Source organism: Meriones unguiculatus, chromosome 8 (genome assembly GCF_030254825.1).
Source record: "Meriones unguiculatus strain TT.TT164.6M chromosome 8, Bangor_MerUng_6.1, whole genome shotgun sequence".
Taxonomy (NCBI): domain Eukaryota; kingdom Metazoa; phylum Chordata; class Mammalia; order Rodentia; family Muridae; genus Meriones; species Meriones unguiculatus.
The window spans coordinates 108,194,008-108,207,088 of record NC_083356.1 but is presented as its reverse complement, the minus strand read 5'-3'; the positions used below and the strand labels follow the sequence as shown (position 1 = coordinate 108,207,088).

At 37.9% G+C, this 13,081-nt stretch overlaps 2 protein-coding genes across 2 annotated transcripts; both read left to right on the top strand.

Annotated features, from left to right (window-relative positions):
• The first annotated feature begins 1,797 nt into the window (after window positions 1-1,797).
• LOC110566961 (olfactory receptor 5M5) lies at window positions 1,798-2,759 on the top strand. Its single transcript, XM_021664882.2, has one exon. It carries the CDS (start codon window positions 1,803-1,805, stop codon window positions 2,757-2,759), a length of 957 nt encoding a protein of 318 aa, XP_021520557.2. The 5' UTR covers window positions 1,798-1,802.
• An 8,113-nt stretch (window positions 2,760-10,872) lies between these two features.
• On the top strand, window positions 10,873-11,879 carry LOC132656046 (olfactory receptor 5M8-like). Its single transcript, XM_060390596.1, has one exon. It carries the CDS (start codon window positions 10,873-10,875, stop codon window positions 11,806-11,808), a length of 936 nt encoding a protein of 311 aa, XP_060246579.1. The 3' UTR covers window positions 11,809-11,879.
• Window positions 11,880-13,081: the final 1,202 nt, after the last annotated feature.

Here is a 13,081-nt window from a genome sequence, read left to right as displayed (position 1 = left end):
AAAATAACATTAATTTCTAACAATATTTTGGTAGATTTTCCTTAAAAATGAAATCTAATGCTTAAATTAGGAATCCTATAGGACAGCAGAACACAGGGCTCACAGTGCCGTGCAGTCAAAGTCCATCCCACAGTCAGAGTTGTTGTTTACATGGAAACTGTTCTCATTTCAGTTGGCTCTGAATTCCCCACTCTGCTCAGTTTGAGAGATAACATAAAAAGCTCTGATATTCAGCTGAATTTTACTCTTATACAATGTAGTCCAAAACTTTTTAAAAAGCTGAATATAGTAAACAAATCTATAATTAAAATACCTTATATGAAGGCCCAACCAGTAATGTATTGTTACATTTATCCACTAGAGTTGACATTATCTGACTTGATAATTTCGGAGAGAATTATCTATTAATCACAAAACCACCTTCTGCCTTCTGTACTAAAAATAATTAAAACTACTTTCATTTATTTTTGTTTTACTATAATGACAGTCAAACTTTTTTACATGCACTTAAAAAGATTAAAATCAAATTTCTGCTCCACTACCAGAATGTAATTGCCAACATTTTGTCATATGTTGTGAAACATTTGATTTGTGGGGAACAAATGAAAAGGTAAATTGATAAGAAAATAGAAATGTGACCTAATCACTAGTGATTGAAATTTTCTTTATGTGTCATTTGACTGCAGTGTGTAAAACCACCTGCTTAGTAACTTATATAGATCTTTGTTATTCCCAATTTATAACTTTATCCTTTTGTATTCCGACAGAAATACTTCATTCTGAAACACTAAGATTATAGTACTAAAATTGACCTGGGAAGACTTACTTCTGGTCTCTTCAATTTGGTTTTTCTTTCCTTCCTTCGTTCCTTCGTTCCTTTGTTCGTTCGTTCGTTCTTTCCTTCCTTCCTTCTTTCCTTCCTTACTATTTTTTTTTTTTTGCTTTCTTTCAAACACAAAGGGAATAAATTCTCTAAAGTGAGGCTTCTAGATATGCACACAGCCACTGGAAAAAATCTTCTCTAATTTTTTAAGAAGGGGACTCTTGTTTCATAGCAAACTATAAAGTGTATTTGGAAGTTTATCTCAATTGGGCAATTATTAATGTGTATAATGTATAATTATTTATAAAATTTGCAATTACAGTTTGGGCTATTATTAGATCATGATTTCCCTCCCTCATACTGAAGGAATTTGGTAACTTGGGATCCTCTCTGGGTAGGAATGACCTGCCCTTTTGCTGTCAGCTATTAGGGGCTATTTGCCATCTGCTTAAGAATACCAGCTCTGGCTGGGACCACTCATTGTGTAAAGCACCTGTCTTTGCCCCTATACCACACGCATAAAGACAGGAGTCCTCTAGAATGTATTTAAGTTGGCTGTGGTAGCAAGTGTCTGCAGTCTCAGTGTTCTTATGTTGGTACAGGAAGTAGAGACAGCAGAATCCTGAAAGCAGGCTTGTGAGGTCATTTAAGAACAAGAGGTGCTGAAACCACCCCAAACAAGATGGGAGGCAAGCACCAACACCCAAGCTTGTCCCACTTGTATGTGTGGCTTACACATGATACTTGTTCTTGGCAGTGCACGCACACACACATGCAGAACTATTTAAAGAAAACCTTTGTGTTTGTGTTTAATTATTTTTTAAGATTTGAAAATCTAGTGTACTAACTCTGATATTCTCAGACCTTAGCAATAGCTGTGTGAGGGTGAATAATAAGAAGGAGGTAGCAAAATAGGGAGAAAAAGAGAAAACATCTAACATGCATCTCATTTACCTCTCTTTAATCCATCTAAGTGAACATGCTGACACCTAAGAAAATGGTCAGAGGCAATTACTCCATGGTGACTGAATTTATTCTCTTGGGATTAACAGATCGTCCAGAGCTACAGCCTATACTTTTTGTGCTCTTCCTCGTGATCTATTTGGTCACTGTGGGAGGAAATCTTGGCATGATGGTGTTGATCAGGGTAGATTCACGTCTGCATACCCCTATGTACTACTTTCTTGCCAGCTTGTCTTGCTTGGATTTGTGCTATTCTACCAATGTGACTCCCAAGATGCTGGTGAACTTTTTATCAGAGAAGAAAACCATTTCTTATGCAGCTTGTTTAGTCCAGTGTTACTTTTTCATTGCTATGGTGATTACTGAATATTATATGCTAGCTGTGATGGCCTATGACAGGTACATGGCCATCTGTAACCCTTTGCTTTACAGCAGTAAGATGTCCAAAGGCGTATGTATTCGTCTGATTGCTGGTCCCTATATCTATGGCTTCCTTAGTGGCCTGATGGAAACCATGTGGACATATCGCTTGACCTTCTGTGGCTCCAATATCATCAACCACTTCTACTGTGCTGACCCTCCTCTCATCAGGCTATCCTGTTCTGACACATTCATTAAGGAAACATCTATGTTTGTGGTAGCAGGATTTAACCTCTCCAATTCCCTGCTCATAATCCTCATCTCCTACCTCTTCATTTTAATTGCCATCCTGAGGATGCGTTCTGCTGAAGGTAGGCGCAAAGCCTTTTCCACCTGTGGGTCTCATCTGGTGGCAGTGACGGTGTTTTATGGGACTCTGTTCTGCATGTATGTTAGACCGCCCACAGACAAGTCAGTGGAGCAGTCCAAAATCATTGCGGTGTTCTACACTTTTGTAAGCCCGATGCTCAACCCCATCATTTATAGTCTGAGGAATAAGGATGTGAAACATGCTTTTCAGAAGCTGGTCAGAAAAAATGTTCTTTCAAAGTAAAATCATTTTATCTTTAAAATCAAATAAAAGCTTTTTATGAAAATGACACCCAACTTTTTTTGCATAAATTCACTTTATACACAAGATGAAAAGTTATATTCTTACAACAAAATATATAACATAATACATAAGTGCAAAAGATAAACACGTTACATACTATGTCAAAGTGCAATGCATGTGAAAATGTGAAAAGTTTGTTTTCCTGTTATACACTTTTATATTCATGTGTTTGTATATATTAGTTTTACATTATAAAAATTAAATATTTGTTACAGTAAAACACCCAATCTTAATATAAATGTACAGAGTAAAAGACTGAACTATTTCTGTCTTCCATCCTTATCTTCCATTCTTAACTTTTAGACTGACTATTAACAGTTTTAAAAGCTTTTAGAAAAATATATTTATATAACTACCAACAAATGTGTAATTGTGTTTCTGAGCATAGGCATAAAATTGGCAAAACACATACTGCAGGGCAGAGCTGTTACCTTGTAGGAGTTTCTCTCTGGTATGTTACAGGACTCTCAGTGGGGGTGCTTACTAGTCTCACTTCTTCACCTCCAGTTTTGACCCCTGCCATTCATTTACTTCTTTCTACTTGTAAGAAGGATTTTCAGCAAAACATTTCTTTGCCAAGCAGAATGCCAGAGCTTCCATATGATTCTCTCTTTAGATATTAACTTATGTCTTTAAAGATTCCAAGGTTTGCCTGTTTATTTTGTGTGTGTGTGTGTGTGTGTGTGTGTGTGTGTGTTTAACACATGTGTGCCTGGTGTACTGAGAAATCAGAAGAGGAAGCCAAATCCCCTGGAACTAAAAATAATTGTGAGCTGCCGTAAGTGTGCTGGGAATCAAACTGGGTCCTCTGGAAGAGCAGCCAGTGTTCTTAATACTGTTATGTCAAATCTCCAGCCTCAAAGATTTATTTTTATTTTTTGAAATTATAATTTAACTACAGCATTTCTTTTCTTCCTTTCCTCCCTCTATTGTACCTGTGTTTACATGCATACATATCTCTATCTATCTATCTATCTATCTATCTATCTATCTATCTATCTATCTATCTATCTATATCACATGTCTATATATCATAGGAAAAGGATACCAGATCTCCTGTATCTAGAGGTATAGTTGGTTGTGAGCCATCATGTAGTTGCTGAGAACTTATGTCATGTCATCTCCCAGACCAAAAAAAGATGTTTGTTAACCACTGAGCAACCTTTCCAGATATTACACATTAACTCTTCAGTCAGGCAAAGAAGGGTTTCCACAAACGTTATGGATGTCTCGTGTCTTTATGTATTTTTTAATAGAATTAACTAGTGACATTTCACGTCTCTTGAGCCAAGTATCTTTCACATCTTTCCTTATTTTTTCTTCACTAATCTATTTTTTTTCAGGATCAACCAAAAATTTGATAATTGTACCACAGTTTAAATGTGATCTACTGTTGTTCTGTACCATGAGTAGAATGATTTATATTTTTAGAGTGAGACGTCTTCCTTCTTTTGTAAGTATTTTTATAGTAAAGAAAGCATTTTTTGTGTGTGTGTTTCTGCTAAATTTGCTGTTCTGCGTTCTAAGCAAAGATAACCAGTGTTTACTAAGTCTCATCATATGATATGCATTGCTTCTAGTGTCATGTGGATTTGTGAGGTGTCTTGGGGTAGTTTATTTTGTAGAAATTGTAACATTATAAGGAGAATAAAAGCAGACAGTACAGTTTACTTGGCTTATCACACAGAACTGTCCAAGCATTTAAGCAGTGGAAGAAATGTCAGTTCACTCTTCTTCTGTGGAAGCCAACTCTCTAAGATGCTAACTTGTTATGTTTCAACAGGCAGGTATTGGAGCGTCGCTATGCAAATGCATCTGTTGATTTGGATATCAATGGAAAAGAGAAAACTGCAGAATATCTTTATTCCTCTCAATAGAAATATTCTTTCTTTATTGTTCTTCAAAGTTTTCTTTACAACTACTGAAGAGTTTATTTCTGCTCAATGATACACATAGAGTGACATTTTCAGTGTGTTTATATTAAGCCACTCAATTATTCATGCCCAAAGATATAATTAAAATATCTTACTTTGAATGTCATATTGTTAATTCATTCTGCTAAAACACACAAAACGGAATTTAAAAATATTTACTAGTTTGATGGATTCTCCTAACAAGCCTGCATATACTAATATCTAAACAGGCCCTTCACATCCCATTCCCATTATTATTCCTATTGTTTCAGATCTTATTGTCTATGTAAGCTTTATGCTTACACTGTAAAGACACAAGTGTAGGGTTCACTAATGGACTGTATAATATTCACTAATGGACTGTATAATGGACTGTATAATAGCATATAATATTTTTTTACTTATTTTTATTTTTTTATTTTATTTTTTTTATCAGTTACATTTTATTAACTCTGTATCCCAGCCGTGTCCCGATCCCTCATTCCCTCCCAGTCCCTCCCTCCCTCCCTCATCTCCACCGTGCCCCTTTCCAAGTCCACTGATAGGGGGGACCTCCTCCCCATTCATCTGATCCTGTTTTATCAGGTATCTTCAGGACTGGCTGCAAAGCCCTCCTCTGTGGCCTAACAGGACTGCTCCTCCCTTCGGGGGTGGGGAGACCAAAGAGCCAGTCATTGAGTTCCTGTTAGAAATAGTCCCTGTTCCCCTCACTTTGGGAAACCAATTGGTTACTGAGCTACCACAGGCTACATCTGAGTGGAGGTTCTAGGTTATATCCATACATGGTCCTTGGTTGAATGTCAGTCTCAGAAAAGACCCTGTGCCCAGATATATTTGGTCCTTGTGGAGCTCCTATCCTTTCCCCATCAGACTAACTCCCCTTCCTTCTTATGATTCCCTGTACTCTGCCAAAGGTTTGGTCATGAGTCTTTGCTTTGAAAACACTGCTAGCATGTCCAATATTTTCATGGAACTAATTGACATGTGAAAACATTTGCACGTATTCATACATACACATATGAAGAAGAGAAACAACATACATTTTAAAATCATTATTTCTGTTTAGTTGTGTGTGTGTGTATTTGTGTGTATGGAGGAGAAGTTGCAGGAGTTGGTTCTCTCCTCTCCTTTTTTCTTTCCTCCTCCTTCTACTCCTCCTCCTCATTTTATTTTTAGGGGGCGAGATTTGAGATAGTGTTTCTTTGTGAAGCATTGACTGTCTTGGAACTTGCTCTTTAGACTACACTGGCCTTGAACCCAGAGATCTGCTTTCTTCTACCTCCCATGTGTTGGGATTACAGGCCTGTGCTATTATAGCCCCTGCATTTCTCTGTCTCTGTCTCTCTCTTTTATTATTATTTTATTTATTCATTTTACATCCCAAAGGATGGTAGCCTCTCCTTTGTCTCCTTCCAGTAACACCCTCCCTCCCCTTTCCCCCCTCCCTCTCCCTAGTCCTCAGAAAGGGAGAGCCCTCCTCCCTTACTAACTGGCCACAGACTATCAAGTCTTTTCAGGACTGCCTGCATACTCTTCCTCTGTGTCCAGACAAGGCCACCTCAACCTTGGGAAAGTGATCAAGGAGCATGCACCAGAGTCTATGTCAGAGACAGCCTCTGCTCCCCTTACTAGGGTATCCCACATGAAGACTGAGCTGTCTACTGGCTACATCTGAGCCTGGGTCGGCTCCATGATGCCCCTCTGCTCCCCTGCCCTGTCCAGATTTGTTGGTTCTGTAGGTCTTCTTAACTTTTTCCCCTTCAATTACATTCTTCTGGCCATTTGCTTTCCAGAGTATTTCACATTTGTCTGGCTGCTACTGCCAATGTGTTTGTTGCAAACTGAATTATGAAATAGCCTAGTGTTTTCTTTAGAGCCAGTAATGGAGAGAATCATTGTGTTTTGCCACCTAGTGGCTTCAGACCAAATAAAACTAGCTTTTAACAGAGACCATGTTGTCATTCAGAATGTGTCAAGGAGCACACAGAAGCCAGAGATACATATTTTACTAAAATATGGGGACTTTTCTACTCTGTAGGCAACACTGAGATACTATCTCTTTTCTGCATTTGTGGTTTTTGAGCTGCCAAATGAACAGAGGAAAAAATAATACCACTTTTACAAACCTGAATGTCGAGGCTGGATTAACTGAAGAGGGAAAAACAACCTTAAATGCAAGTGGCACCATTCCCTGCGCTGGGATCCCAGACTCAAAGGAAAGAAAAAGCGACCTGAGCACTGGCATTGGTCTTGCTCGGTTTCCTGTCCATGGAAAGTAATCAGCCACCTCACACTTCTGATACCACAGCTTGATGAACTGCTCCAGCCGAAAGAATAAGCCACAATGAACTGTATCTTCTGGACCATAAGCCAAAATAAAGTATTTTAGTCTTCATGATTTTGTTGTAAATTGATCACAACAGTAAGACGAGTAGGTACAAGATCTGTAGTGTGGGAGGAATGTCCACACTGGTTCTCTCACTTGTGAACCAAGAGTAACAGAAAAAGCCGAAATCAGTTTTGGTTTGTGAACAAGGACAGAAAAAAAATCTGAAGCTCTTTAATATTTTTCTTTTTTTTTTTTTTCAAAAACTTTAGAAATTGTATGCAACCACATATGATCATATTTACTTCTATATTCCAATTCCCAATATTTCCAGGTCACTGCCCTCCCAGTTTCACTTGTGTCTGATTATCAGTAGGTTCAGTTAGAGATGCTGTGTGTCCGTGGGTGTGGGCAATCCGCTGGAGGAGGGGCAGTGCACCAGTTGTTAAACCTTCCATAAAGAAATGCATCCCCAACATCCAGAAGCAACCCACTGCCAATCACTCCTGAGAAAGGTGAGGAGGCTGGAAACAGTCGAAACCACAACTTTTCCTGGACTGATCATGTGTAGATCTTTGGTAAATAACACAGATGCTGTGAGATCACAGTGTCAACAGCCATGTTATCGCCAGGAGAGAGCATTGCATTTCGCTGTACTCTGGCTCTTATTTGTTAACACTATTTCCAGGAAATCCAAGAGGACACTGTGGCCCTCCAGTTGGTAGGAACTAATTCAAGATATGGGAATGGAGGAGTTTTAACTCCCAGTAAATTTTCTTGTGGTTATCCCAATCATGGGATGCATAATTACAATAGGCAGGTGACTGTCAGTTTGTTTAAGTAAAAAATAACCTAGAAGATAGAGTATGGGCATGTTTGTGAGGTAATTTAGTTAAATGTGAGAAACACTACCTATGGACTAGAGTCTTATTCTAAATAAAAAGGGAGAAGAAAATAAAATGTTTGCATTCTTCTCTTCTACATTGAATTGGTGAACCAATAGAACTAGCTGCTTCAATTTACATGCTCTTTTTTATTTTGTTTGTTTATCTATAGGGAAATGTGTAATGATTTTGACCCATTATTGTGGATATTTACTCAAGAAAGGAGATGAATTAACAATGTCCTTTGCGGTTTCCTTTCTGAGCTAGTGTCTTTTCTATAGCTCGGCACTTCATGAAAATGGTTTGAATTTAAGATTTAATGAGTTTCCGTCAATATTAATCTTAAGAAAGTGCTAAGTACGGTGTTTATAAAACTGTGTTGCTTTACGAGTCATACAGATTAAGAATACAGAGCAGCAGTGAGATTCAGTGGCTGAAATATACGGGATAGCCCAGGAAAATAAACAGTTAAAGAAGTTTCCCCAACTAATTGAACTTATTTCAAATTTCTCCATTTTCATTCACTTGTTTTTGCATTTTCTAAGCACTTAACAATATAAAATAAGCAGACAAAAGCACAAAAGCTAAAGGGCCTCACCTTGGCAATTTTGAAAGGAACATGTGTCCCCTGCACTAATGCTGCTTGTTTGATTACACAGTGCCAGGTCGTGCAGCCCAGTGGGTTTAGGCTCTTACCAACACAGGTGAGGTCCCTGAAGAGATGCTCCAGTTCTTCCTAAACCCCTGCTTTGATCTACCTGAGCTGTCTTCAGGGACTTGTAATTGGAGGGATTGATGACTTTTTTTTTTCTATTTTTAATGGTGTAAGGGGAAAAACACCTTCACCTTATAGGTATATATAAGCAAACATCTTCCTTGATTATTAGCCTTGAAGGCCCATTTATTTTTCTTACTTCCATAGTTCTTTATAGGTAAGTTGTTAGAAAATAGTCAAAGCAGAGTTTTATAAGTCGTTACTGTTGTTTTGCTTTTCATGGAATGTGAGCATTTATTCACAAAAGTATTGTATGGCTAGATAACTACAATAGAATAAGGTTTATTTTGACTTATCTGTGTGTATGTACAGTACTAATGATCAAGATCTAAGAATGTGTGTTTTAAATACTGAACAAATAGTCACATGCCTGAGAGGAAAATTGTGAATTTAAGGCCAGCCTGCATGATATATATATAGGCCATTTCTCAAATACTAAATACTGAAATAAAGTTTATATCAATACTTCTCTCTATATATATGTAAGATAGATATTGATATTTATCTGTAAGTATAGACAATAATCTCTATTGAGAGAGAGTGAGAGAGAAATAGAAAAGCAAGCCTATGCCCCAGAAGTCGATTAAAGTTTCTGACTGAATTTCATCTTTTCAGTCACAAAAAGATCTCATTAGCAGATCTGACTAAGAATTAGATTAAGAGTAAATGAAAAAAGGGAGAATTGCCATTTGTTTGTTTTATGTTTTGTTTCTTTAAGTTTTGTTTTTCTCTCCCCAAGAACTATTTTTATGACCAGTTCTTTCTTTGAGATGCAACATGTACATGATTATGATGTGAAGTTGTTGTCTGACCCAGGCTCTGAAATCCCAAATTTCAGTTATTACTAGGCATCCATTCACTTTTGCAAATGTAGATGAACATCCTGAACTGAGTCACGTCCATGTCACAACCCAAGTCTGATATCTGAATAATTAGTCTGTATGATTTTTACTGAGGAAACTGAAAAAATGCTATCAAGTTTCCAAAACCATGAACGTGGGACTTGTAATTAATTGTTAATTTAGAGTATTTTTCTAATTAGGAAATATAACATATTGATCTTTCATGCTTTATAAAGATGTAAAATGATTTAACGCTATCATTTGGAAGCTTTATACATAGAACATTAAAGATTTTACATACATGGCATCGTCTGGAATCAGTGTCACCAGTCAGTGTCTTGTGCTCATTCCTCCTCTGAGTAAACTCATATGAAAAATCTCACAAGTGGTAAAATTCATTTGTCTATATATAATGAGTGGAAAATCTTAGAATGGGAAATTTATATGAAGTTTAAAAGTAAAGAATAAAAAGCCGAAATGGAGATGGGTAAGAATTCTAAATTAGACTGTATAGTTTTAATTCAATTCTAAATTAGGTATATAGGTATATATTAGGTAATTAGGTATATAGCTTGAGAGAAAAAGTTTAAAACACTAGAGTCTACTTAAAAAATGATAGGGAAGAAAGGGTGATATAGAGGGTTTTCTGAAAGGCTCCACCGAATGAGGGAATCTAAGCAGATGTACAGACTCACAGCCAAACTTTGGGCAGAGCGCAGGGAGTCTCATGGAAGAAGGGGGGGTCGAGATAGAAGGACATGAAGGGGCAGGAGTCCCACAAAGAGACCAACAAAGCTAAAAAATCTGAGCCCGGGGAGTCTTGCAAGAGACTGATGCACCAACAAAGAACCATACATGGAGAGGACCTAGATCCCCTGCTCAGATGTAGTTGATTAGCAGCTCAGTCTCCACGTGGAATCCTAAGTAAGGGGAACAGGTTCTGCCTCTGTCATGAACTAGGTTACCTGCTCTATTATCACTTACACCTGGCAGTGAGAGATCCAGGCAGTCCTGATGAGACTCAACAAGCTGTGGGCAGATGGCAAAGGAGAACTCCTCTTTCAGTTGGAGTAGGGGAAAGGAATAGGGGAGTAGGGAGAGGGAGGGAGGTATGGCCTGGAAGAAGTCGAGGGAGGGGCTTCAATCAGGATACATAATGAACAAATTGTGAAAAAAAAATTAAAAACAAAAAAGGAAAAGTAAATAAATATGCAAAAGAGGTGAGATAGCAATTCTAAGAAAAATTTAAATGTTGCCCTCTTTATGGACTGTCTATTCTGACATAAAATTTTCATTTCTCTTTTTAGGCCAGCATGAGGAGAAACTTCACCTCTGTGACTGAGTTCATCCTTCTGGGACTTACTAGCCATGTGGAGCTTCAGCTTCTCCTTTTCGTGCTGTTTCTGGTGGTCTATGTGGTCACAGTGGTACGCAACCTGGGGATGATCCTGCTCATCCAGGCCAATGCCAGGCTGCACACACCCATGTACTTTTTCCTGAGCCACTTGTCCTTTGTGGATGTGTGCTTCTCTTCCAACGTGACCCCAAAGATGCTCCAGATTTTCATTTCAGAGAGGAAAACTATTTCCTACCCTGCGTGCTTGGTCCAGTGTTACCTGTTCATTGCCTTGGTCCATGTTGAGTTCTACATCCTGGCTCTGATGGCCTTTGATCGGTATATGGCCATCTGCAACCCTCTGCTCTATGGTGGCAAGATGTCCCAGAGCATCTGCCGGTCCCTCGTCGCTGTGCCTTATGTGTACGGAGCACTCACCGGGCTGATGGAGACCATGTGGACATACACTCTGGCTTTCTGTGGCCACAATGAAATCAATCACTTCTACTGTGCTGACCCACCTCTGATCAAGCTGGCTTGTTCTGACACTTACCGCAAAGAAACCTCCATGTACATTGTGGCTGGATTCAACCTCTCCCTCTCCCTGCTCATCATTCTCACCTCCTACCTGTATATTTTTCCTGCTATTCTGAGGATCAGCTCTACAGAAGGCAAGCACAAAGCTTTTTCCACCTGTGGCTCCCATCTGACAGCTGTTACCATATTCTATGCAACTCTCTTCTTCATGTATCTCAGACCCACTTCCAAAGAATCTGTGGAACAAGGCAAAATGGTTGCTGTGTTTTATACCACAGTCATTCCCATGCTGAACCCTATGATTTACAGCCTGAGGAATAAAGATGTGAAAGATGCAATAAGCAAAGAACTGTCACGGAAAAATGCCTTTTTCTGAAAAAAAAAAAAAAAATTTGTCACCGATGGCAGTTTTTTTTTTTTTGGAATTATTATTATTTTCTTAAAGTTTCAGAAATAATACTGACAGAAAATTAAAGTAGGGCAAGAAAATAGGGAGTAGAGGATTGCATGGGTTTAATTCTTTTCTAAAACAGAAACTTTTAAAATTTTGTTTATAAAATTTTATATGGTGCATTTGCCTCTTTTCATTCAATACTTATTGTATATTCTTTACACTGTCTGCATAGGGAAACGTTGTTTCCATCCCTTTAAATTTGTGGCTACTTCAGGAGGATGAATTATGTTAGAATTCATAGGTGTAACTTCTCTTTTTATCACACCATTTCTTTTCTTTTTGGCATATTATTTTTCCTTTGTTGTGATTCCAATCAACATTTACGGTAATGGCGACATGGTCGTAAGACATGGTAGAATTCTAAAGCAAACCACACCAGATGGATAGAATAGTGGTAGATATGCTTTGTTCTTAGTAAAGATCATAATCAAATCAGTCTGCATGTTTCTACAACATGATATGGTCTCTCTTGATGGACTGAGTATCAAACACACAGATTTTATTATATTGTGTTTTGGCAGATTGTTTTCTATGCATGTACACAAATGACTGAAATTAGTTCTACGTTATAATTTTAAAATTATTGATGAATAAGTATACATATGCTTTTAATTGTCAAATATTATATAAGTACAATGTCTGCTTCATTTCCATCCCACCCATAAATTTTTTAACTTTTATTTTTATATTAATTACATTTTATTCACTTTCTAGTCCCCTTCCCTCGTTTCCTCCCAATCCCACCCTCCCTCCCTCTTCTCCTCACATGCCCTTTCCCCAGACCACTGATAGGGGAGGTCCTCCTCCCCTTCCATCTGACCCTAGCCTATCAGGTCTCATCAGGACTGGCTGCATTGTCTTCCTCTGTGGGCTGTCAAGGCTGCTCCCCCATCAGGGTGAGGTGATCAAAGAGCCAGCCACTGAGTTCATGAACCCATAATTCCTTATACAGAAAAAAATTATCTTAATTTCTTTGAAGAATTAACCCATTTTTAATCGCACTTGTACTTCTACTTAAAAAAAAACTTTATGAACTTGATTTAGTAGTATTTTTAAATTAAACTTAGAGGTTAGTGTTATTTCATTAATTCCTACAGTCCTACGCTGCATGAATTCCTTTTTTTTTTGCAACAGAACATTTGAATATTTTTAATTAAAATGACTTCCACTATGGGTTTGTAATAGTTATGACTTT

Excerpts from the sequence above, each read along its gene's own strand:
- LOC110566961 (XM_021664882.2), top strand. The coding sequence starts at position 1,803 with ATGCTGACACCTAAGAAAATGGTCAGAGGCAATTACTCCATGGTGACT.
- LOC132656046 (XM_060390596.1), top strand. The coding sequence starts at position 10,873 with ATGAGGAGAAACTTCACCTCTGTGACTGAGTTCATCCTTCTGGGACTT.